Genomic DNA, 23048 nt, shown 5'->3' with positions numbered 1-23048 from the left:
TAGGGGGGAGAGGAGTGACAGGGCAGGGAGAGTGTGCCGGGGAGGGGGGGGAGCGTGCGGGGGTGGGGTGGGGGGGGGGGGGGGGGGGAGGGGGGAGTGCGTCGGGGTGGCGGGGGGGGAGCGTGGTCGGGGCGGGGGGAGGGGGGGGAGCGTGTCCAGGAGGGGGCGGGTCAGGGAGAGTTTTCTGAGTGCTGCTCCACACAGGGATCGAGGGAGGGAAGCTGCCTGTATCTGCTGCCCTTGTCTGTTGACCCCAGTGGAAGGGGTCTTGGCTTTGGGAAGGTGCTGCCTGTGTCCCATTGGTGGGTCTGGCACTCAAGATTGCCGATAGTATGCAGTACATCTTGTGGATGGTACTCTCTGTCTGAATGTTGCTGGTGGGGGAAGTGGTTGCTTGTGGGTATGATGCCAATCAACTGGGCGACTTTGTCCTGGATGGTTCAAGCTACTTGGGGGTTTTTGGAGCTGCCCCCATCCAGGGCAAGTGGGGGAGTATTCCCTCACACACCTAACTTGTCCTCTGTAGATGGTGGGACAGGGTTTGGGGGAGTCAGCAGGGAGTCCCCATGGATTTATTCAGTTGCAAATTGCTGCCAACCCTCCAGTGTGATCTTTTCCATTGCTGCAGTGGGCTCTTCCATGGTCGAGGATGGGGCTATTTGTAGAGCCTCCCCCACCCCTGAGTTGTTTCAGCATCCCGCCCCATTCACACATGTATGTGACAGGACCGCAGAGCTTTGATCTGATCAAGTGGTTGTGGGATCAGTTACTGCTTATGCTGCATGGCACCCAAGTAGTCCTGTTTGGTAGCTTCACCAAGTTGGTGAATTTTAGGTAAACCTGGCGCTGCACCGTCTTGTCCATTAATCCAGGGTTGACCCCAGTGCCTGGTGGGTGCCAGTCTTGACCCCAGTGCCTCGTGGGTGCCAGCGTTGACCCCAGTGCCTCGTGGGTGCCAGTCTTGACCCCAGTGCCTTGTGCCAGTCTTGACCCCAGTGCCTCGTGGGTGCCAGTCTTGACCCCAGTGCCTTGTGCCAGTCTTGACCCCAGTGCCTCGTGGGTGCCAGCCTTGACCCCAGTGCCTCGTGGGTGCCAGCGTTGACCCCAGTGCCTCGTGGGTGCCAGTCTTGACCCCAGTGCCTCGTGCCAGTCTTGACCCCAGTGCCTCGTGGGTGCCAGTCTTGACCCCAGTGCCTCGTGGGTGCCAGTCTTGACCCCAGTGCCTCGTGGGTGCCAGCCTTGACCCCAGTGCCTCGTGGGTGCCAGTCTTGACCCCAGTGCCTGGTGGGTGCCAGTCTTGAGTTGCTCGCTCAGTTCAAAGTCTGTCCCATTGAGCAGTGATTGTAGAGATTCTTCTCCATATGAAGACCCATTTACCTACGTGCTGTTTTTTTCCGAACCAGCTCGCCTTCCCCATCCGTGCGGATTAAACGCTCATTACACCAGAAGCTTTTGTTTTCCACTCTATCCTTTGACACACATCTCAGCGAAGGTTTCTTGGAATCCAAATCTAGTACAATTCCGGTTTCTCCTTTATCCACCGTGCGTGTAATTCTGTCAAAGGACTCCCATAAATGGGTGAAAAGTGGATTTTTCTTTCGGGAAACCACACTGGTTCTCCCCAATTACAGTAATACTCTCCTTCATGATCAATTCTAATGCCTTCCCCGACTGACCTCAAGATAACCAGCCTGGAGTTTCCAGTTTTCTGTCCCTCCTTATTGAGTCGATTAGATTCCCCTTACAGTGTGGAAACAGGCCCTTCGGCCCCACAAGTCCATACCGGCCCTCCGAAGAGCAACCCATCCAGACCCATTTCCCTCTGACTAACTCTGACCCATTTCCCCCTCACCTAGCACTACAGGCAATTTAGCATGGCCAATCCACCCTAACCTACACATCCCTGAACACTATGGGGTAATTTAGCACGGCCAATCCACCCTAACCTACACATCCCTGAACACTATGGGGTAATTTAGCATGGCCAATCCACCCTAACCTACACATCCCTGAACACTATGGGGTAATTTAGCATGGCCAATCCACCCTAACCTACACATCCCTGAACACTATGGGTAATTTAGCATGGCCAATTCCCCCATAACCTACACATCCCTGAACACGATGGGTAATTTAGCATGGCCAATTCCCCCATAACCTACACATCCCTGAACACTATGGGGTAATTTAGCATGGCCAATTCACCTGGCTGGCACATCTTTGGACTGTGGGAGGAAACCGGAGCACCCGGAGGAAACCCACGCAGACACGGGGAGAACGTGCAAACTCCACACCGACAGTCGCCCCCGAGGCTGGGATCGAAGCCGGGTCCCTTGTGCTGTGAGGCGGCGGCGGTGCTAACCACTGAGCCGCACACGATTTGAAATCTCTGCCCTCTCCCGATCTATTCCGTCCAGCCCCTCATGATTTTGAACAGGTCTGTCAGATCTCCTTCTCTCTAAAAGAGAACAGTCCCAACGTCTTCATTCCGTCCTCACAGCTGAGGTATCTCATTCCTGAAACCACTGCCACCCATTTGTTTCTGCATTCGCATTTTCCCAATAATAATAATAGGCCTCGGCTGCACGCAGCTCTCCCAAGTGGGACACAGCAATTACTTTAAACCAATTCAATATTACCTCCCAGTTCTTGTGCTCCCCGCCCCATGTTAATAACGCCAAGAACATTCGTATGATTTATTAACTGCATCTGCGGAGAGATGTGCAGCTCCTCCTGCTCCTGCCACCCCGTTTAAATATGGGTGAAGACATCAAAAGGTGTGATAACTGAATTTGCTAGTGACACAAAGATAGTCATAAAGATGTACAGCACAGAAACACCCCCTTCGGTCCAACGCGTCCATGCTGACCAGATATCCTAAACTGACAGTGTCCCATTTGCCACCACTTGGCCCAGTTCCCTTGAAACCCTTTCTGTTCGTATCCCCATCCGATCCACTTAACGGTAAGGTCCTGGGGAGTGTTGCTGAACAAAGGGACCTTGGAGTGCAGGTTCATAGCTCCTTGAAAGTGGAGTCACAGGGAGATAGGATAGTGAAGGCAGCGTTTGGTATGCTTCCCTTTATTGGTCAGAGTATTGAGTACAGGAGTTGGGAGGTCATGTTGTGGACGTACAGGACATTGGTTAGGCCACTGTTGGAATATTGCGTGCAATTCTGGTCCCCTTCCTATCGGAAAGATGTTGTGAAACTTGAAAGGGGTTCAGAAAAGATTTACAAGGATGTTGCCAGGGTCGGAGGGTTTGAGCTACAGGGAGGGGCTGAACAGGCTGGGGCTGTTTTCCCTGGAGCGTCGGAGGCTGAGGGGTGACCTTATAGAGGTTTATAAAATCATGAGGGGCATGGATAGGGTAAATAGACAAAGTCTTTTCCCTGGGGTCGGGGGGAGTCCAGAACTAGAGGGGCATAGGTTTAGGGTGAGAGGGGAAAGATATAAAAGAGACCTAAGGGGCAACCTTTTCACCCAGAGGGTGGTACGTGTATGGAATGAGCTGCCAGAGGATGTGGTGGAGGCTGGTACAATTACAGCATTTAAGAGGCATCTGGATGGGTATATGAATAGGAAGGGTTTGGATGGATATGGGCCGGGTGTTGGCAGGTGGGACTAGATTGGGTTGGGATATCTGGTCGGCATGGACGGGTTGGGCCGAAGGGTCTGTTTCCGTGCTGTACGTCTCTCTGACCCCAATTCTCATTGACTGTGTCTCTCTCTCTCTCTCTCTCTCTCTCTCTCTCTCTCTCTCTCTCTCTCTCTCTCTCTCTCTCTCTCTCTCTCTCTCTCTCTCCCCCTCCCCTCAGCTTGATGCTCGCTCCTTCTTCTGGGGGGTCGCCCCTGGAGCCGACAGTGCAGTCTCTGGTTTTATCGCCCTGCTGTCAGCCGCTGAGGCCCTCAGTCATCTCCCGGACATCGGGACACTGCGGAAAAATATCATGTTCCTCTTCTTCCAAGGGGTAAGGCCGCTGGGTCGATACGGTGGGGAGCTGCATGTCAGGGTCACCGGGGCAATGCTCTGGTCAGACCCTCCCAGCGAGCGGGGAACCCACGCTGGGTTCGAGACACAGTCACCCTCCCTCACGCACCTTCTTTCACCTTCCAGGAGACGTTTGACTATATCGGCAGTTCCAAGGTGGTTTATGACATGAAGAACGGGAACTTCCCCATCCGACTGGGAAACATCGACGCTTACCTGGAAATGAACCAGGTTCGTGGAGTGGGGCACTGGCTACAAGCTCAGGGTCACAAGCACTGAGCTCCACGAGTGTGTGGGACAGGGTTTGTGGGATTAGAGTGGGTCAGGGAGTTAACGGGACGGGGGAGTGTGGGATTAGACTGGGTCAGGGAGTTAACGGGACGGGGGAGTGTGGGATTAGACTGGGTCAGGGAGTTAACGGGACGGGGGAGTGTGGGATTAGACTGGGTCAGGGAGTTAACGGGACGGGGGAGTGTGGGATTAGACTGGGTCAGGGAGTTAACGGGACGGGGGAGAGTGGGATTAGACTGGGTCAGGGAGTTAACGGGACGGGGGAGTGTGGGATTAGAGTGGGTCAGGGAGTTAACGGGACGGGGGAGTGTGGGATTAGAGTGTGTCAGGGAGTTAACGGGACGGGGGAGTGTGGGATTAGAGTGTGTCAGGGAGTTAACGGGACGGGGGAGTGTGGGATTAGACTGGGTCAGGGAGTTAACGGGACGGGGGAGTGTGGGATTAGACTGGGTCAGGGAGTTAACTGGACGGGGGAGTGTGGGATTAGAGTGGGTCAGGGAGTTAACGGGACGGGGGAGTGTGGGATTAGAGTGTGTCAGGGAGTTAACGGGACGGGGGAGTGTGGGATTAGAGTGGGTCAGGGAGTTAACGGGACGGGGGAGTGTGGGATTAGAGTGTGTCAGGGAGTTAACGGGACGGGGGAGTGTGGGATTAGTGTGTGTCAGGGAGTTAACGGGACGGGGGAGTGTGGGATTAGAGTGTGTCAGGGAGTTAACGGGACGGGGGAGTGTGGGATTAGTGTGTGTCAGGGAGTTAACGGGACGGGGGAGTGTGGGATTAGAGTGGGTCAGGGAGTTAACGGGACGGGGGAGTGTGGGATTAGACTGGGTCAGGGAGTTAACGGGACGGGGGAGTGTGGGATTAGTGTGTGTCAGGGAGTTAACGGGACGGGGGAGTGTGGGATTAGAGTGGGTCAGGGAGTTAACGGGACGGGGGAGTGTGGGATTAGAGTGGGTCAGGGAGTTAACGGGACAGGGGAGTGTGGGATTAGAGTGGGTCAGGGAGTTAACGGGACGGGGGAGTGTGGGATTAGACTGGGTCAGGGAGTTAACGGGACGGGGGAGTGTGGGATTAGAGTGGGTCAGGGAGTTAACGGGACGGGGGAGTGTGGGATTAGACTGGGTCAGGGAGTTAACGGGACGGGGGAGTGTGGGATTAGACTGGGTCAGGGAGTTAACGGGACGGGGGAGTGTGGGATTAGACTGGGTCAGGGAGTTAACGGGACGGGGGAGTGTGGGATTAGAGTGGGTCAGGGAGTTAACGGGACGGGGGAGTGTGGGATTAGAGTGTGTCAGGGAGTTAACGGGACGGGGGAGTGTGGGATTAGAGTGGGTCAGGGAGTTAACGGGACGGGGGAGTGTGGGATTAGACTGGGTCAGGGAGTTAACGGGACGGGGGAGTGTGGGATTAGAGTGTGTCAGGGAGTTAACGGGACGGGGGAGTGTGGGATTAGAGTGTGTCAGGGAGTTAACGGGACGGGGGAGTGTGGGATTAGACTGGGTCAGGGAGTTAACGGGACGGGGGAGTGTGGGATTAGACTGGGTCAGGGAGTTAACGGGACGGGGGAGTGTGGGATTAGAGTGGGTCAGGGAGTTAACGGGACGGGGGAGTGTGGGATTAGACTGGGTCAGGGAGTTAACGGGACGGGGGAGTGTGGGATTAGAGTGGGTCAGGGAGTTAACGGGACGGGGGAGTGTGGGATTAGAGTGGGTCAGGGAGTTAACGGGACGGGGGAGTGTGGGATTAGAGTGGGTCAGGGAGTTAACGGGACGGGGGAGTGTGGGATTAGAGTGGGTCAGGGAGTTAACGGGACGGGGGAGTGTGGGATTAGACTGGGTCAGGGAGTTAACGGGACGGGGGAGTGTGGGATTAGAGTGTGTCAGGGAGTTAACGGGACGGGGGAGTGTGGGATTAGAGTGTGTCAGGGAGTTAACGGGACGGGGGAGAGTGGGATTAGAGTGGGTCAGGGAGTTAACGGGACGGGGGAGTGTGGGATTAGACTGGGTCAGGGAGTTAACGGGACGGGGGAGTGTGGGATTAGACTGGGTCAGGGAGTTAACGGGACGGGGGAGTGTGGGATTAGAGTGGGTCAGGGAGTTAACGGGACGGGGGAGAGTGGGATTAGTGTGTGTCAGGGAGTTAACGGGACGGGGGAGTGTGGGATTAGAGTGGGTCAGGGAGTTAACGGGACGGGGGAGTGTGGGATTAGAGTGTGTCAGGGAGTTAACGGGACGGGGGAGTGTGGGATTAGAGTGTGTCAGGGAGTTAACGGGACGGGGGAGTGTGGGATTAGACTGGGTCAGGGAGTTAACGGGACGGGGGAGTGTGGGATTAGACTGGGTCAGGGAGTTAACGGGACGGGGGAGTGTGGGATTAGAGTGTGTCAGGGAGTTAACGGGACGGGGGAGAGTGGGATTAGTGTGTGTCAGGGAGTTAACGGGACGGGGGAGTGTGGGATTAGAGTGGGTCAGGGAGTTAACGGGACGGGGGAGTGTGGGATTAGAGTGTGTCAGGGAGTTAACGGGACGGGGGAGTGTGGGATTAGAGTGTGTCAGGGAGTTAACGGGACGGGGGAGTGTGGGATTAGAGTGTGTCAGGGAGTTAACGGGACGGGGGAGTGTGGGATTAGACTGGGTCAGGGAGTTAACGGGACGGGGGAGTGTGGGATTAGTGTGGGTCAGGGAGTTAACGGGACGGGGGAGTGTGGGATTAGAGTGGGTCAGGGAGTTAACGGGACGGGGGAGTGTGGGATTAGAGTGTGTCAGGGAGTTAACGGGACGGGGGAGTGTGGGATTAGAGTGGGTCAGGGAGTTAACGGGACGGGGGAGTGTGGGATTAGTGTGGGTCAGGGAGTTAACGGGACGGGGGAGTGTGGGATTAGAGTGGGTCAGGGAGTTAACGGGACGGGGGAGTGTGGGATTAGACTGGGTCAGGGAGTTAACGGGACGGGGGAGAGTGGGATTAGAGTGTGTCAGGGAGTTAACGGGACGGGGGAGTGTGGGATTAGACTGGGTCAGGGAGTTAACGGGACGGGGGAGTGTGGGATTAGAGTGTGTCAGGGAGTTAACGGGACGGGGGAGTGTGGGATTAGACTGGGTCAGGGAGTTAACGGGACGGGGGAGAGTGGGATTAGACTGGGTCAGGGAGTTAACGGGACGGGGGAGTGTGGGATTAGAGTGGGTCAGGGAGTTAACGGGACGGGGGAGTGTGGGATTAGACTGGGTCAGGGAGTTAACGGGACGGGGGAGTGTGGGATTAGAGTGTGTCAGGGAGTTAACGGGACGGGGGAGAGTGGGATTAGAGTGTGTCAGGGAGTTAACGGGACGGGGGAGTGTGGGATTAGAGTGTGTCAGGGAGTTAACGGGACGGGGGAGTGTGGGATTAGAGTGGGTCAGGGAGTTAACGGGACGGGGGAGTGTGGGATTAGAGTGTGTCAGGGAGTTAACGGGACGGGGGAGTGTGGGATTAGACTGGGTCAGGGAGTTAACGGGACGGGGGAGTGTGGGATTAGACTGGGTCAGGGAGTTAACGGGACGGGGGAGTGTGGGATTAGAGTGTGTCAGGGAGTTAACGGGACGGGGGAGTGTGGGATTAGACTGGGTCAGGGAGTTAACGGGACGGGGGAGTGGGATTAGAGTGTGTCAGGGAGTTAACGGGACGGGGGAGTGTGGGATTAGAGTGGGTCAGGGAGTTAACGGGACGGGGGAGTGTGGGATTAGAGTGTGTCAGGGAGTTAACGGGACGGGGGAGTGTGGGATTAGAGTGTGTCAGGGAGTTAACGGGACGGGGGAGTGTGGGATTAGAGTGTGTCAGGGAGTTAACGGGACGGGGGAGTGTGGGATTAGACTGGGTCAGGGAGTTAACGGGACGGGGGAGTGTGGGATTAGAGTGGGTCAGGGAGTTAACGGGACGGGGGAGTGTGGGATTAGACTGTGTCAGGGAGTTAACGGGACGGGGGAGTGTGGGATTAGAGTGGGTCAGGGAGTTAACGGGACGGGGGGAGAGTGGGATTAGTGTGTGTCAGGGAGTTAACGGGACGGGGGAGTGTGGGATTAGAGTGTGTCAGGGAGTTAACGGGACGGGGGAGTGTGGGATTAGTGTGTGTCAGGGAGTTAACGGGACGGGGGAGTGTGGGATTAGAGTGTGTCAGGGAGTTAACGGGACGGGGGAGTGTGGGATTAGACTGGGTCAGGGAGTTAACGGGACGGGGGGAGAGTGGGATTAGAGTGGGTCAGGGAGTTAACGGGACGGGGGAGAGTGGGATTAGAGTGTGTCAGGGAGTTAACGGGACGGGGGAGTGTGGGATTAGACTGGGTCAGGGAGTTAACGGGACGGGGGAGAGTGGGATTAGAGTGTGTCAGGGAGTTAACGGGACGGGGGAGTGTGGGATTAGACTGGGTCAGGGAGTTAACGGGACGGGGGAGAGTGGGATTAGAGTGTGTCAGGGAGTTAACGGGACGGGGGAGAGTGGGATTAGACTGGGTCAGGGAGTTAACGGGACGGGGGAGTGTGGGATTAGACTGGGTCAGGGAGTTAACGGGACGGGGGAGTGTGGGATTAGTGTGTGTCAGGGAGTTAACGGGACGGGGGAGTGTGGGATTAGACTGGGTCAGGGAGTTAACGGGACGGGGGAGAGTGGGATTAGACTGGGTCAGGGAGTTAACGGGACGGGGGAGAGTGGGATTAGAGTGTGTCAGGGAGTTAACGGGACGGGGGAGTGTGGGATTAGAGTGTGTCAGGGAGTTAACGGGACGGGGGAGTGTGGGATTAGAGTGGGTCAGGGAGTTAACGGGACGGGGGAGTGTGGGATTAGACTGGGTCAGGGAGTTAACGGGACGGGGGAGAGTGGGATTAGACTGGGTCAGGGAGTTAACGGGACGGGGGAGAGTGGGATTAGAGTGTGTCAGGGAGTTAACGGGACGGGGGAGTGTGGGATTAGACTGGGTCAGGGAGTTAACGGGACGGGGGAGTGTGGGATTAGACTGGGTCAGGGAGTTAACGGGACGGGGGAGAGTGGGATTAGAGTGTGTCAGGGAGTTAACGGGACGGGGGAGTGTGGGATTAGAGTGTGTCAGGGAGTTAACGGGACGGGGGAGTGTGGGATTAGACTGGGTCAGGGAGTTAACGGGACGGGGGAGTGTGGGATTAGACTGGGTCAGGGAGTTAACGGGACGGGGGAGTGTGGGATTAGAGTGTGTCAGGGAGTTAACGGGACGGGGGAGAGTGGGATTAGACTGGGTCAGGGAGTTAACGGGACGGGGGAGAGTGGGATTAGAGTGTGTCAGGGAGTTAACGGGACGGGGGAGTGTGGGATTAGACTGGGTCAGGGAGTTAACGGGACGGGGGAGAGTGGGATTAGACTGGGTCAGGGAGTTAACGGGACGGGGGAGTGTGGGATTAGACTGGGTCAGGGAGTTAACGGGACGGGGGAGTGTGGGATTAGTGTGTGTCAGGGAGTTAACGGGACGGGGGAGAGTGGGATTAGACTGGGTCAGGGAGTTAACGGGACGGGGGAGTGTGGGATTAGACTGGGTCAGGGAGTTAACGGGACGGGGGAGTGTGGGATTAGAGTGGGTCAGGGAGTTAACGGGACGGGGGAGAGTGGGATTAGAGTGGGTCAGGGAGTTAACGGGACGGGGGAGTGTGGGATTAGACTGGGTCAGGGAGTTAACGGGACGGGGGAGTGTGGGATTAGAGTGTGTCAGGGAGTTAACGGGACGGGGGAGAGTGGGATTAGACTGGGTCAGGGAGTTAACGGGACGGGGGAGTGTGGGATTAGAGTGGGTCAGGGAGTTAACGGGACGGGGGAGTGTGGGATTAGAGTGGGTCAGGGAGTTAACGGGACGGGGGAGTGTGGGATTAGACTGGGTCAGGGAGTTAACGGGACGGGGGAGTGTGGGATTAGAGTGGGTCAGGGAGTTAACGGGACGGGGGAGTGTGGGATTAGACTGGGTCAGGGAGTTAACGGGACGGGGGAGTGTGGGATTAGTGTGTGTCAGGGAGTTAACGGGACGGGGGAGAGTGGGATTAGACTGGGTCAGGGAGTTAACGGGACGGGGGAGAGTGGGATTAGACTGGGTCAGGGAGTTAACGGGACGGGGGAGTGTGGGATTAGACTGGGTCAGGGAGTTAACGGGACGGGGGAGTGTGGGATTAGAGTGTGTCAGGGAGTTAACGGGACGGGGGAGTGTGGGATTAGACTGGGTCAGGGAGTTAACGGGACGGGGGAGTGTGGGATTAGAGTGTGTCAGGGAGTTAACGGGACGGGGGAGAGTGGGATTAGACTGGGTCAGGGAGTTAACGGGACGGGGGAGTGTGGGATTAGAGTGTGTCAGGGAGTTAACGGGACGGGGGAGTGTGGGATTAGAGTGGGTCAGGGAGTTAACGGGACGGGGGAGTGTGGGATTAGTGTGTGTCAGGGAGTTAACGGGACGGGGGAGTGTGGGATTAGAGTGGGTCAGGGAGTTAACGGGACGGGGGAGTGTGGGATTAGAGTGGGTCAGGGAGTTAACGGGACGGGGGAGAGTGGGATTAGACTGGGTCGGGGAGTTAACGGGACGGGGGAGTGTGGGATTAGTGTGGGTCAGGGAGTTAACGGGACGGGGGAGTGTGGGATTAGAGAGTGTCAGGGAGTTAACGGGACGGGGGAGTGTGGGATTAGACTGGGTCAGGGAGTTAACGGGACGGGGGAGTGTGGGATTAGACTGGGTCAGGGAGTTAACGGGACGGGGGAGTGTGGGATTAGAGTGTGTCAGGGAGTTAACGGGACGGGGGAGAGTGGGATTAGAGTGTGTCAGGGAGTTAACGGGACGGGGGAGTGTGGGATTAGACTGGGTCAGGGAGTTAACGGGACGGGGGAGTGTGGGATTAGTGTGTGTCAGGGAGTTAACGGGACGGGGGAGAGTGGGATTAGAGTGTGTCAGGGAGTTAACGGGACGGGGGAGTGTGGGATTAGACTGGGTCAGGGAGTTAACGGGACGGGGGAGAGTGGGATTAGAGTGTGTCAGGGAGTTAACGGGACGGGGGAGAGTGGGATTAGAGTGGGTCAGGGAGTTAACGGGACGGGGGAGTGTGGGATTAGAGTGTGTCAGGGAGTTAACGGGACGGGGGAGTGTGGGATTAGAGTGTGTCAGGGAGTTAACGGGACGGGGGAGTGTGGGATTAGACTGGGTCAGGGAGTTAACGGGACGGGGGAGTGTGGGATTAGACTGGGTCAGGGAGTTAACGGGACGGGGGAGTGTGGGATTAGACTGGGTCAGGGAGTTAACGGGACGGGGGAGTGTGGGATTAGAGTGTGTCAGGGAGTTAACGGGACGCGGGAGTGTGGGATTAGACTGGGTCAGGGAGTTAACGGGACGAGGGAGAGTGGGATTAGACTGGGTCAGGGAGTTAACGGGACGGGGGAGTGTGGGATTAGACTGGGTCAGGGAGTTAACGGGACGGGGGAGTGTGGGATTAGAGTGGGTCAGGGAGTTAACGGGACGGGGGAGTGTGGGATTAGAGTGTGTCGGGGAGTTAACGGGACGGGGGAGAGTGGGATTAGAGTGGGTCAGGGAGTTAACGGGACGGGGGAGAGTGGGATTAGAGTGGGTCAGGGAGTTAACGGGACGGGGGAGTGTGGGATTAGTGTGTGTCAGGGAGTTAACGGGACGGGGGAGAGTGGGATTAGAGTGTGTCAGGGAGTTAACGGGACGGGGGAGTGTGGGATTAGAGTGGGTCAGGGAGTTAACGGGACGGGGGAGTGTGGGATTAGACTGGGTCAGGGAGTTAACGGGACGGGGGAGTGTGGGATTAGTGTGTGTCAGGGAGTTAACGGGACGGGGGAGTGTGGGATTAGAGTGGGTCAGGGAGTTAACGGGACGGGGGAGTGTGGGATTAGAGTGGGTCAGGGAGTTAACGGGACGGGGGAGTGTGGGATTAGACTGGGTCAGGGAGTTAACGGGACGGGGGAGAGTGGGATTAGACTGGGTCAGGGAGTTAACGGGACGGGGGAGTGTGGGATTAGAGTGGGTCAGGGAGTTAACGGGACGGGGGAGTGTGGGATTAGAGTGTGTCGGGGAGTTAACGGGACGGGGGAGAGTGGGATTAGAGTGGGTCAGGGAGTTAACGGGACGGGGGAGAGTGGGATTAGAGTGGGTCAGGGAGTTAACGGGACGGGGGAGTGTGGGATTAGTGTGTGTCAGGGAGTTAACGGGACGGGGGAGAGTGGGATTAGAGTGTGTCAGGGAGTTAACGGGACGGGGGAGTGTGGGATTAGAGTGGGTCAGGGAGTTAACGGGACGGGGGAGTGTGGGATTAGTGTGTGTCAGGGAGTTAACGGGACGGGGGAGTGTGGGATTAGAGTGTGTCAGGGAGTTAACGGGACGGGGGAGTGTGGGATTAGACTGGGTCAGGGAGTTAACGGGACGGGGGAGTGTGGGATTAGTGTGTGTCAGGGAGTTAACGGGACGGGGGAGTGTGGGATTAGAGTGTGTCAGGGAGTTAACGGGACGGGAGAGTGTGGGATTAGACTGGGTCAGGGAGTTAACGGGACGGGGGAGTGTGGGATTAGTGTGTGTCAGGGAGTTAACGGGACGGGGGAGTGTGGGATTAGAGTGTGTCAGGGAGTTAACGGGACGGGGGAGTGTGGGATTAGACTGGGTCAGGGAGTTAACGGGACGGGGGAGTGTGGGATTAGTGTGTGTCAGGGAGTTAACGGGACGGGGGAGTGTGGGATTAGAGTGTGTCAGGGAGTTAACGGGACGGGAGAGTGTGGGATTAGACTGGGTCAGGGAGTTAACGGGACGGGGGAGTGTGGGATTAGTGTGTGTCAGGGAGTTAACGGGACGGGGGAGTGTGGGATTAGACTGGGTCAGGGAGTTAACGGGACGGGGGAGTGTGGGATTAGAGTGTGTCAGGGAGTTAACGGGACGGGGGAGTGTGGGATTAGACTGGGTCAGGGAGTTAACGGGACGGGGGAGTGTGGGATTAGAGTGGGTTAGGGAGTTAACGGGACGGGGGAGTGTGGGATTAGAGTGGGTCAGGGAGTTAACGGGACGGGGGAGTGTGGGATTAGAGTGGGTCAGGGAGTTAACGGGACGGGGGAGTGTGGGATTAGAGTGGGTCAGGGAGTTAACGGGACGGGGGAGTGTGGGATTAGACTGGGTCAGGGAGTTAACGGGACGGGGGAGAGTGGGATTAGAGTGGGTCAGGGAGTTAACGGGACGGGGGAGTGTGGGATTAGACTGGGTCAGGGAGTTAACGGGACGGGGGAGTGTGGGATTAGAGTGGGTCAGGGAGTTAACGGGACGGGGGAGTGTGGGATTAGAGTGGGTCAGGGAGTTAACGGGACGGGGCAGAGTGGGATTAGTGTGTGTCAGGGAGTTAACGGGACGGGGGAGTGTGGGATTAGAGTGGGTCAGGGAGTTAACGGGACGGGGGAGTGTGGGATTAGACTGGGTCAGGGAGTTAACGGGACGGGGGAGTGTGGGATTAGAGTGTGTCAGGGAGTTAACGGGACGAGGGAGTGTGGGATTAGTGTGTGTCAGGGAGTTAACGGGACGAGGGAGTGTGGGATTAGTGTGTGTCAGGGAGTTAACGGGACGAGGGAGTGTGGGATTAGTGTGTGTCAGGGAGTTAACGGGACGAGGGAGTGTGGGATTAGTGTGTGTCAGGGAGTTAACGGGACGGGGGAGTGTGGGATTAGAGTGGGTCAGGGAGTTAACGGGACGGGGGAGTGTGGGATTAGTGTGTGTCAGGGAGTTAACGGGACGGGGGAGTGTGGGATTAGAGTGGGTCAGGGAGTTAACGGGACGGGGGAGTGTGGGATTAGAGTGTGTCAGGGAGTTAACGGGACGGGGGAGTGTGGGATTAGAGTGGGTCAGGGAGTTAACGGGACGGGGGAGTGTGGGATTAGTGTGTGTCAGGGAGTTAACGGGACGAGGGAGTGTGGGATTAGTGTGTGTCAGGGAGTTAACGGGACGGGGGAGTGTGGGATTAGTGTGTGTCAGGGAGTTAACGGGACGGGGGAGAGTGGGATTAGAGTGTGTCAGGGAGTTAACGGGACGGGGGAGAGTGGGATTAGAGTGGGTCAGGGAGTTAACGGGACGGGGGAGTGTGGGATTAGAGTGGGTCAGGGAGTTAACGGGACGGGGGAGTGTGGGATTAGAGTGGGTCAGGGAGTTAACGGGACGGGGGAGTGTGGGATTAGAGTGGGTCAGGGAGTTAACGGGACGGGGGAGTGTGGGATTAGTGTGTGTCAGGGAGTTAACGGGACGGGGGAGTGTGGGATTAGAGTGTGTCAGGGAGTTAACGGGACGGGAGAGTGTGGGATTAGACTGGGTCAGGGAGTTAACGGGACGGGGGAGTGTGGGATTAGTGTGTGTCAGGGAGTTAACGGGACGGGGGAGTGTGGGATTAGACTGGGTCAGGGAGTTAACGGGACGGGGGAGTGTGGGATTAGAGTGTGTCAGGGAGTTAACGGGACGGGGGAGTGTGGGATTAGACTGGGTCAGGGAGTTAACGGGACGGGGGAGTGTGGGATTAGAGTGGGTCAGGGAGTTAACGGGACGGGGGAGTGTGGGATTAGAGTGGGTCAGGGAGTTAACGGGACGGGGGAGTGTGGGATTAGAGTGGGTCAGGGAGTTAACGGGACGGGGGAGTGTGGGATTAGAGTGGGTCAGGGAGTTAACGGGACGGGGGAGTGTGGGATTAGACTGGGTCAGGGAGTTAACGGGACGGGGGAGAGTGGGATTAGAGTGGGTCAGGGAGTTAACGGGACGGGGGAGTGTGGGATTAGACTGGGTCAGGGAGTTAACGGGACGGGGGAGTGTGGGATTAGAGTGGGTCAGGGAGTTAACGGGACGGGGGAGTGTGGGATTAGAGTGGGTCAGGGAGTTAACGGGACGGGGCAGAGTGGGATTAGTGTGTGTCAGGGAGTTAACGGGACGGGGGAGTGTGGGATTAGAGTGGGTCAGGGAGTTAACGGGACGGGGGAGTGTGGGATTAGACTGGGTCAGGGAGTTAACGGGACGGGGGAGTGTGGGATTAGAGTGTGTCAGGGAGTTAACGGGACGAGGGAGTGTGGGATTAGTGTGTGTCAGGGAGTTAACGGGACGGGGGAGTGTGGGATTAGAGTGTGTCAGGGAGTTAACGGGACGGGGGAGTGTGGGATTAGACTGGGTCAGGGAGTTAACGGGACGAGGGAGTGTGGGATTAGTGTGTGTCAGGGAGTTAACGGGACGAGGGAGTGTGGGATTAGTGTGTGTCAGGGAGTTAACGGGACGAGGGAGTGTGGGATTAGTGTGTGTCAGGGAGTTAACGGGACGAGGGAGTGTGGGATTAGTGTGTGTCAGGGAGTTAACGGGACGGGGGAGTGTGGGATTAGAGTGGGTCAGGGAGTTAACGGGACGGGGGAGTGTGGGATTAGTGTGTGTCAGGGAGTTAACGGGACGGGGGAGTGTGGGATTAGACTGGGTCAGGGAGTTAACGGGACGGGGGAGTGTGGGATTAGAGTGGGTCAGGGAGTTAACGGGACGGGGGAGTGTGGGATTAGTGTGTGTCAGGGAGTTAACGGGACGAGGGAGTGTGGGATTAGTGTGTGTCAGGGAGTTAACGGGACGGGGGAGTGTGGGATTAGTGTGTGTCAGGGAGTTAACGGGACGGGGGAGAGTGGGATTAGAGTGTGTCAGGGAGTTAACGGGACGGGGGAGAGTGGGATTAGAGTGGGTCAGGGAGTTAACGGGACGGGGGAGTGTGGGATTAGAGTGGGTCAGGGAGTTAACGGGACGGGGGAGTGTGGGATTAGAGTGGGTCAGGGAGTTAACGGGACGGGGGAGTGTGGGATTAGAGTGGGTCAGGGAGTTAACGGGACGGGGCAGAGTGGGATTAGTGTGTGTCAGGGAGTTAACGGGACGGGGGAGAGTGGGATTAGAGTGGGTCAGGGAGTTACCGGGACGGGGGAGTGTGGGATTAGACTGGGTCAGGGAGTTAACGGGACGGGGGAGTGTGGGATTAGAGTGTGTCAGGGAGTTAACGGGACGGGGGAGTGTGGGATTAGAGTGGGTCAGGGAGTTAACGGGACGGGGGAGTGTGGGATTAGACTGGGTCAGGGAGTTAACGGGACGGGGGAGTGTGGGATTAGTGTGTGTCAGGGAGTTAACGGGACGGGGGAGTGTGGGATTAGAGTGGGTCAGGGAGTTAACGGGACGGGGGAGTGTGGGATTAGAGTGGGTCAGGGAGTTAACGGGACGGGGGAGTGTGGGATTAGAGTGTGTCAGGGAGTTAACGGGACGGGGGAGTGTGGGATTAGAGTGTGTCAGGGAGTTAACGGGACGGGGGAGTGTGGGATTAGAGTGTGTCAGGGAGTTAACGGGACGGGGGAGTGTGGGATTAGTGTGTGTCAGGGAGTTAACGGGACGGGGGAGTGTGGGATTAGACTGGGTCAGGGAGTTAACGGGACGGGGGAGTGTGGGATTAGACTGGGTCAGGGAGTTAACGGGACGGGGGAGTGTGGGATTAGACTGGGTCAGGGAGTTAACGGGACGGGGGAGTGTGGGATTAGACTGGGTCAGGGAGTTAACGGGACGGGGGAGAGTGGGATTAGACTGGGTCAGGGAGTTAACGGGACGGGGGAGTGTGGGATTAGACTGGGTCAGGGAGTTAACGGGACGGGGGAGTGTGGGATTAGAGTGTGTCAGGGAGTTAACGGGACGGGGGAGTGTGGGATTAGACTGGGTCAGGGAGTTAACGGGACGGGGGAGTGTGGGATTAGAGTGTGTCAGGGAGTTAACGGGACGGGGGAGTGTGGGATTAGTGTGTGTCAGGGAGTTAACGGGACGGGGGAGTGTGGGATTAGAGTGGGTCAGGGAGTTAACGGGACGGGGGAGTGTGGGATTAGACTGGGTCAGGGAGTTAACGGGACGGGGGAGTGTGGGATTAGAGTGTGTCAGGGAGTTAACGGGACGGGGGAGTGTGGGATTAGACTGGGTCAGGGAGTTAACGGGACGGGGGAGTGTGGGATTAGAGTGTGTCAGGGAGTTAACGGGACGGGGGAGTGTGGGATTAGACTGGGTCAGGGAGTTAACGGGACGGGGGAGTGTGGGATTAGACTGGGTCAGGGAGTTAACGGGACGGGGGAGTGTGGGATTAGACTGGGTCAGGGAGTTAACGGGACGGGGGAGTGTGGGATTAGAGTGTGTCAGGGAGTTAACGGGACGGGGGAGTGTGGGATTAGACTGGGTCAGGGAGTTAACGGGACGGGGGAGTGTGGGATTAGAGTGTGTCAGGGAGTTAACGGGACGGGGGAGTGTGGGATTAGACTGGGTCAGGGAGTTAACGGGACGGGGGAGTGTGGGATTAGTGTGTGTCAGGGAGTTAACGGGACGGGGGAGTGTGGGATTAGACTGGGTCAGGGAGTTAACGGGACGGGGGAGTGTGGGATTAGACTGGGTCAGGGAGTTAACGGGACGGGGGAGTGTGGGATTAGAGTGTGTCAGGGAGTTAACGGGACGGGGGAGAGTGGGATTAGAGTGTGTCAGGGAGTTAACGGGACGGGGGAGTGTGGGATTAGAGTGGGTCAGGGAGTTAACGGGACGGGGGAGTGTGGGATTAGACTGGGTCAGGGAGTTAACGGGACGGGGGAGTGTGGGATTAGAGTGGGTCAGGGAGTTAACGGGACGGGGCAGAGTGGGATTAGTGTGGGTCAGGGAGTTAACGGGACGGGGGAGTGTGGGATTAGACTGGGTCAGGGAGTTAACTGGACGGGGGAGTGTGGGATTAGAGTGGGTCAGGGAGTTAACGGGACGGGGGAGAGTGGGATTAGACTGGGTCAGGGAGTTAACGGGACGGGGGAGTGTGGGATTAGACTGGGTCGGGGAGTTAACGGGACGGGGGAGTGTGGGATTAGACTGGGTCAGGGAGTTAACGGGACGGGGGAGTGTGGGATTAGACTGGGTCGGGGAGTTAACGGGACGGGGGAGTGTGGGATTAGACTGGGTCAGGGAGTTAACGGGACGGGGGAGAGTGGGATTAGAGTGGGTCAGGGAGTTAACGGGACGGGGGAGTGTGGGATTAGACTGGGTCAGGGAGTTAACGGGACGGGGGAGTGTGGGATTAGACTGGGTCAGGGAGTTAACGGGACGGGGGAGTGTGGGATTAGACTGGGTCAGGGAGTTAACGGGACGGGGGAGTGTGGGATTAGACTGGGTCAGGGAGTTAACGGGACGGGGGAGAGTGGGATTAGACTGGGTCAGGGAGTTAACGGGACGGGGGAGTGTGGGATTAGAGTGTGTCAGGGAGTTAACGGGACGGGGGAGAGTGGGATTAGACTGGGTCAGGGAGTTAACGGGACGGGGGAGTGTGGGATTAGAGTGTGTCAGGGAGTTAACGGGACGGGGGAGTGTGGGATTAGACTGGGTCAGGGAGTTAACGGGACGGGGGAGTGTGGGATTAGTGTGTGTCAGGGAGTTAACGGGACGGGGGAGTGTGGGATTAGACTGGGTCAGGGAGTTAACGGGACGGGGGAGTGTGGGATTAGAGTGGGTCAGGGAGTTAACGGGACGGGGGAGTGTGGGATTAGAGTGTGTCAGGGAGTTAACGGGACGGGGGAGAGTGGGATTAGACTGGGTCAGGGAGTTAACGGGACGGGGGAGTGTGGGATTAGTGTGTGTCAGGGAGTTAACGGGACGGGGGAGTGTGGGATTAGACTGGGTCAGGGAGTTAACGGGACGGGGGAGTGTGGGATTAGACTGGGTCAGGGAGTTAACGGGACGGGGGAGAGTGGGATTAGACTGGGTCAGGGAGTTAACGGGACGGGGGAGTGTGGGAGTAGAGTGGGTCAGGGAGTTAACGGGACGGGGGAGTGAGGGATTAGTGTGTGTCAGGGAGTTAACGGGACGGGGGAGAGTGGGATTAGAGTGTGTCAGGGAGTTAACGGGACGGGGGAGTGTGGGATTAGTGTGTGTCAGGGAGTTAACGGGACGGGGGAGTGTGGGATTAGACTGGGTCAGGGAGTTAACGGGACGGGGGAGTGTGGGATTAGAGTGTGTCAGGGAGTTAACGGGACGGGGGAGTGTGGGATTAGACTGGGTCAGGGAGTTAACGGGACGGGGGAGAGTGGGATTAGAGTGTGTCAGGGAGTTAACGGGACGGGGGAGTGTGGGATTAGTGTGTGTCAGGGAGTTAACGGGACGGGGGAGAGTGGGATTAGACTGGGTCAGGGAGTTAACGGGACGGGGGAGTGTGGGATTAGAGTGGGTCAGGGAGTTAACGGGACGGGGGAGTGTGGGATTAGAGTGTGTCAGGGAGTTAACGGGACGGGGGAGAGTGGGATTAGAGTGGGTCAGGGAGTTAACGGGACGGGGGAGTGTGGGATTAGAGTGTGTCAGGGAGTTAACGGGACGGGGGAGTGTGGGATTAGACTGGGTCAGGGAGTTAACGGGACGGGGGAGTGTGGGATTAGTGTGTGTCAGGGAGTTAACGGGACGGGGGAGAGTGGGATTAGACTGGGTCAGGGAGTTAACGGGACGGGGGAGTGTGGGATTAGAGTGTGTCAGGGAGTTAACGGGACGGGGGAGTGTGGGATTAGAGTGTGTCAGGGAGTTAACGGGACGGGGGAGAGTGGGATTAGACTGGGTCAGGGAGTTAACGGGACGGGGGAGTGTGGGATTAGACTGGGTCAGGGAGTTAACGGGACGGGGGAGTGTGGGATTAGAGTGGGTCAGGGAGTTAACGGGACGGGGGAGTGTGGGATTAGACTGGGTCAGGGAGTTAACGGGACGGGGGAGTGTGGGATTAGACTGGGTCAGGGAGTTAACGGGACGGGGGAGTGTGGGATTAGTGTGTGTCAGGGAGTTAACGGGACGGGGGAGAGTGGGATTAGTGTGTGTCAGGGAGTTAACGGGACGGGGGAGTGTGGGATTAGACTGGGTCAGGGAGTTAACGGGACGGGGGAGTGTGGGATTAGAGTGGGTCAGGGAGTTAACGGGACGGGGGAGAGTGGGATTAGAGTGTGTCAGGGAGTTAACAGGACGGGGGAGTGTGGGATTAGTGTGGGTCAGGGAGTTAACGGGACGGGGGAGTGTGGGATTAGACTGGGTCAGGGAGTTAACGGGACGGGGGAGTGTGGGATTAGACTGGGTCAGGGAGTTAACGGGACGGGGGAGAGTGGGATTAGAGTGTGTCAGGGAGTTAACGGGACGGGGGAGTGTGGGATTAGTGTGTGTCAGGGAGTTAACGGGACGGGGGAGTGTGGGATTAGAGTGGGTCAGGGAGTTAACGGGACGGGGGAGTGTGGGATTAGACTGGGTCGGGGAGTTAACGGGACGGGGGAGTGTGGGATTAGACTGGGTCGGGGAGTTAACGGGACGGGGGAGTGTGGGATTAGAGTGTGTCAGGGAGTTAACGGGACGGGGGAGTGTGGGATTAGACTGGGTCAGGGAGTTAACGGGACGGGGGAGTGTGGGATTAGAGTGTGTCAGGGAGTTAACGGGACGGGGGAGTGTGGGATTAGTGTGTGTCAGGGAGTTAACGGGACAGGGGGAGTGTGGGATTAGTGTGTGTCAGGGAGTTAACGGGACGGGGGAGTGTGGGATTAGACTGGGTCAGGGAGTTAACGGGACGGGGGAGTGTGGGATTAGTGTGTGTCAGGGAGTTAACGGGACGGGGGAGTGTGGGATTAGACTGGGTCAGGGAGTTAACGGGACGGGGCAGAGTGGGATTAGACTGGGTCAGGGAGTTAACGGGACGGGGGAGTGTGGGATTAGACTGGGTCAGGGAGTTAACGGGACGGGGGAGTGTGGGATTAGACTGGGTCAGGGAGTTAACGGGACGGGGGAGTGTGGGATTAGAGTGTGTCAGGGAGTTAACGGGACGGGGGAGTGTGGGATTAGAGTGTGTCAGGGAGTTAACGGGACGGGGGAGTGTGGGATTAGAGTGGGTCAGGGAGTTAACGGGACGGGGGAGTGTGGGATTAGAGTGTGTCAGGGAGTTAACGGGACGGGGGAGTGTGGGATTAGACTGGGTCAGGGAGTTAACGGGACGGGGCAGAGTGGGATTAGTGTGTGTCAGGGAGTTAACGGGACGGGGGAGTGTGGGATTAGACTGGGTCAGGGAGTTAACGGGACGGGGGAGTGTGGGATTAGTGTGTGTCGGGGAGTTAACGGGACGGGGCAGAGTGGGATTAGTGTGTTACAGGGAGTTAACGGGACGGGGGAGTGTGGGATTAGACTGGGTCAGGGAGTTAACGGGACGGGGGAGTGTGGGATTAGAGTGTGTCAGGGAGTTAACGGGACGGGGGAGTGTCGGATTAGAGTGGGTCAGGGAGTTAACGGGACGGGGGAGTGTGGGATTAGAGTGTGTCAGGGAGTTAACGGGACGGGGGAGTGTGGGATTAGAGTGGGTCAGGGAGTTAACGGGACGGGGGAGTGTGGGATTAGACTGGGTCAGGGAGTTAACGGGACGGGGGAGTGTGGGATTAGAGTGGGTCAGGGAGTTAACGGGACGGGGGAGTGTGGGATTAGAGTGGGTCAGGGAGTTAACGGGACGGGGGAGTGTGGGATTAGAGTGGGTCAGGGAGTTAACGGGACGGGGCAGAGTGGGATTAGTGTGTGTCAGGGAGTTAACGGGACGGGGGAGAGTGGGATTAGAGTGGGTCAGGGAGTTACCGGGACGGGGGAGTGTGGGATTAGACTGGGTCAGGGAGTTAACGGGACGGGGGAGTGTGGGATTAGAGTGTGTCAGGGAGTTAACGGGACGGGGGAGTGTGGGATTAGAGTGGGTCAGGGAGTTAACGGGACGGGGGAGTGTGGGATTAGACTGGGTCAGGGAGTTAACGGGACGGGGGAGTGTGGGATTAGTGTGTGTCAGGGAGTTAACGGGACGGGGGAGTGTGGGATTAGAGTGGGTCAGGGAGTTAACGGGACGGGGGAGTGTGGGATTAGAGTGGGTCAGGGAGTTAACGGGACGGGGGAGTGTGGGATTAGAGTGTGTCAGGGAGTTAACGGGACGGGGGAGTGTGGGATTAGAGTGTGTCAGGGAGTTAACGGGACGGGGGAGTGTGGGATTAGAGTGTGTCAGGGAGTTAACGGGACGGGGGAGTGTGGGATTAGAGTGTGTCAGGGAGTTAACGGGACGGGGGAGTGTGGGATTAGTGTGTGTCAGGGAGTTAACGGGACGGGGGAGTGTGGGATTAGACTGGGTCAGGGAGTTAACGGGACAGGGGAGTGTGGGATTAGAGTGTGTCAGGGAGTTAACGGGACGGGGGAGTGTGGGATTAGTGTGTGTCAGGGAGTTAACGGGACGGGGGAGTGTGGGATTAGACTGGGTCAGGGAGTTAACGGGACGGGGGAGTGTGGGATTAGACTGGGTCAGGGAGTTAACGGGACGGGGGAGTGTGGGATTAGACTGGGTCAGGGAGTTAACGGGACGGGGGAGTGTGGGATTAGACTGGGTCAGGGAGTTAACGGGACGGGGGAGAGTGGGATTAGACTGGGTCAGGGAGTTAACGGGACGGGGGAGTGTGGGATTAGACTGGGTCAGGGAGTTAACGGGACGGGGGAGTGTGGGATTAGAGTGTGTCAGGGAGTTAACGGGACGGGGGAGTGTGGGATTAGACTGGGTCAGGGAGTTAACGGGACGGGGGAGTGTGGGATTAGAGTGTGTCAGGGAGTTAACGGGACGGGGGAGTGTGGGATTAGTGTGTGTCAGGGAGTTAACGGGACGGGGGAGTGTGGGATTAGAGTGGGTCAGGGAGTTAACGGGACGGGGGAGTGTGGGATTAGACTGGGTCA

At 57.7% G+C, this 23048-nt stretch overlaps 2 protein-coding genes across 2 annotated transcripts in view; one reads left to right on the top strand and one right to left on the bottom strand.

Annotated features, from left to right (window-relative positions):
* LOC140468579 (calsequestrin-1-like) overlaps window positions 1-23048 on the bottom strand; it is a 348864-nt gene that overhangs the window by 61767 nt on the left and 264049 nt on the right. The window lies entirely within an intron of this gene.
* LOC140468484 (nicastrin-like) overlaps window positions 3742-23048 on the top strand; it is a 66093-nt gene continuing 46786 nt past the window's right edge. Inside the window, exons 1-2 of the mRNA XM_072564565.1 lie at window positions 3742-3970; window positions 4117-4221. Coding sequence (XP_072420666.1) covers window positions 3950-3970; window positions 4117-4221 — 126 coding nt within the window. The 5' untranslated portion in view covers window positions 3742-3949. The remainder of the gene's footprint in view (window positions 3971-4116; window positions 4222-23048) is intronic.

Source organism: Chiloscyllium punctatum, chromosome 47 (assembly GCF_047496795.1).
Source record: "Chiloscyllium punctatum isolate Juve2018m chromosome 47, sChiPun1.3, whole genome shotgun sequence".
NCBI classification, from domain to species: Eukaryota; Metazoa; Chordata; class Chondrichthyes; order Orectolobiformes; family Hemiscylliidae; genus Chiloscyllium; species Chiloscyllium punctatum.
Note: the sequence above shows the minus strand (reverse complement) of the source record. Positions and strands in the feature narration are given on the sequence as shown.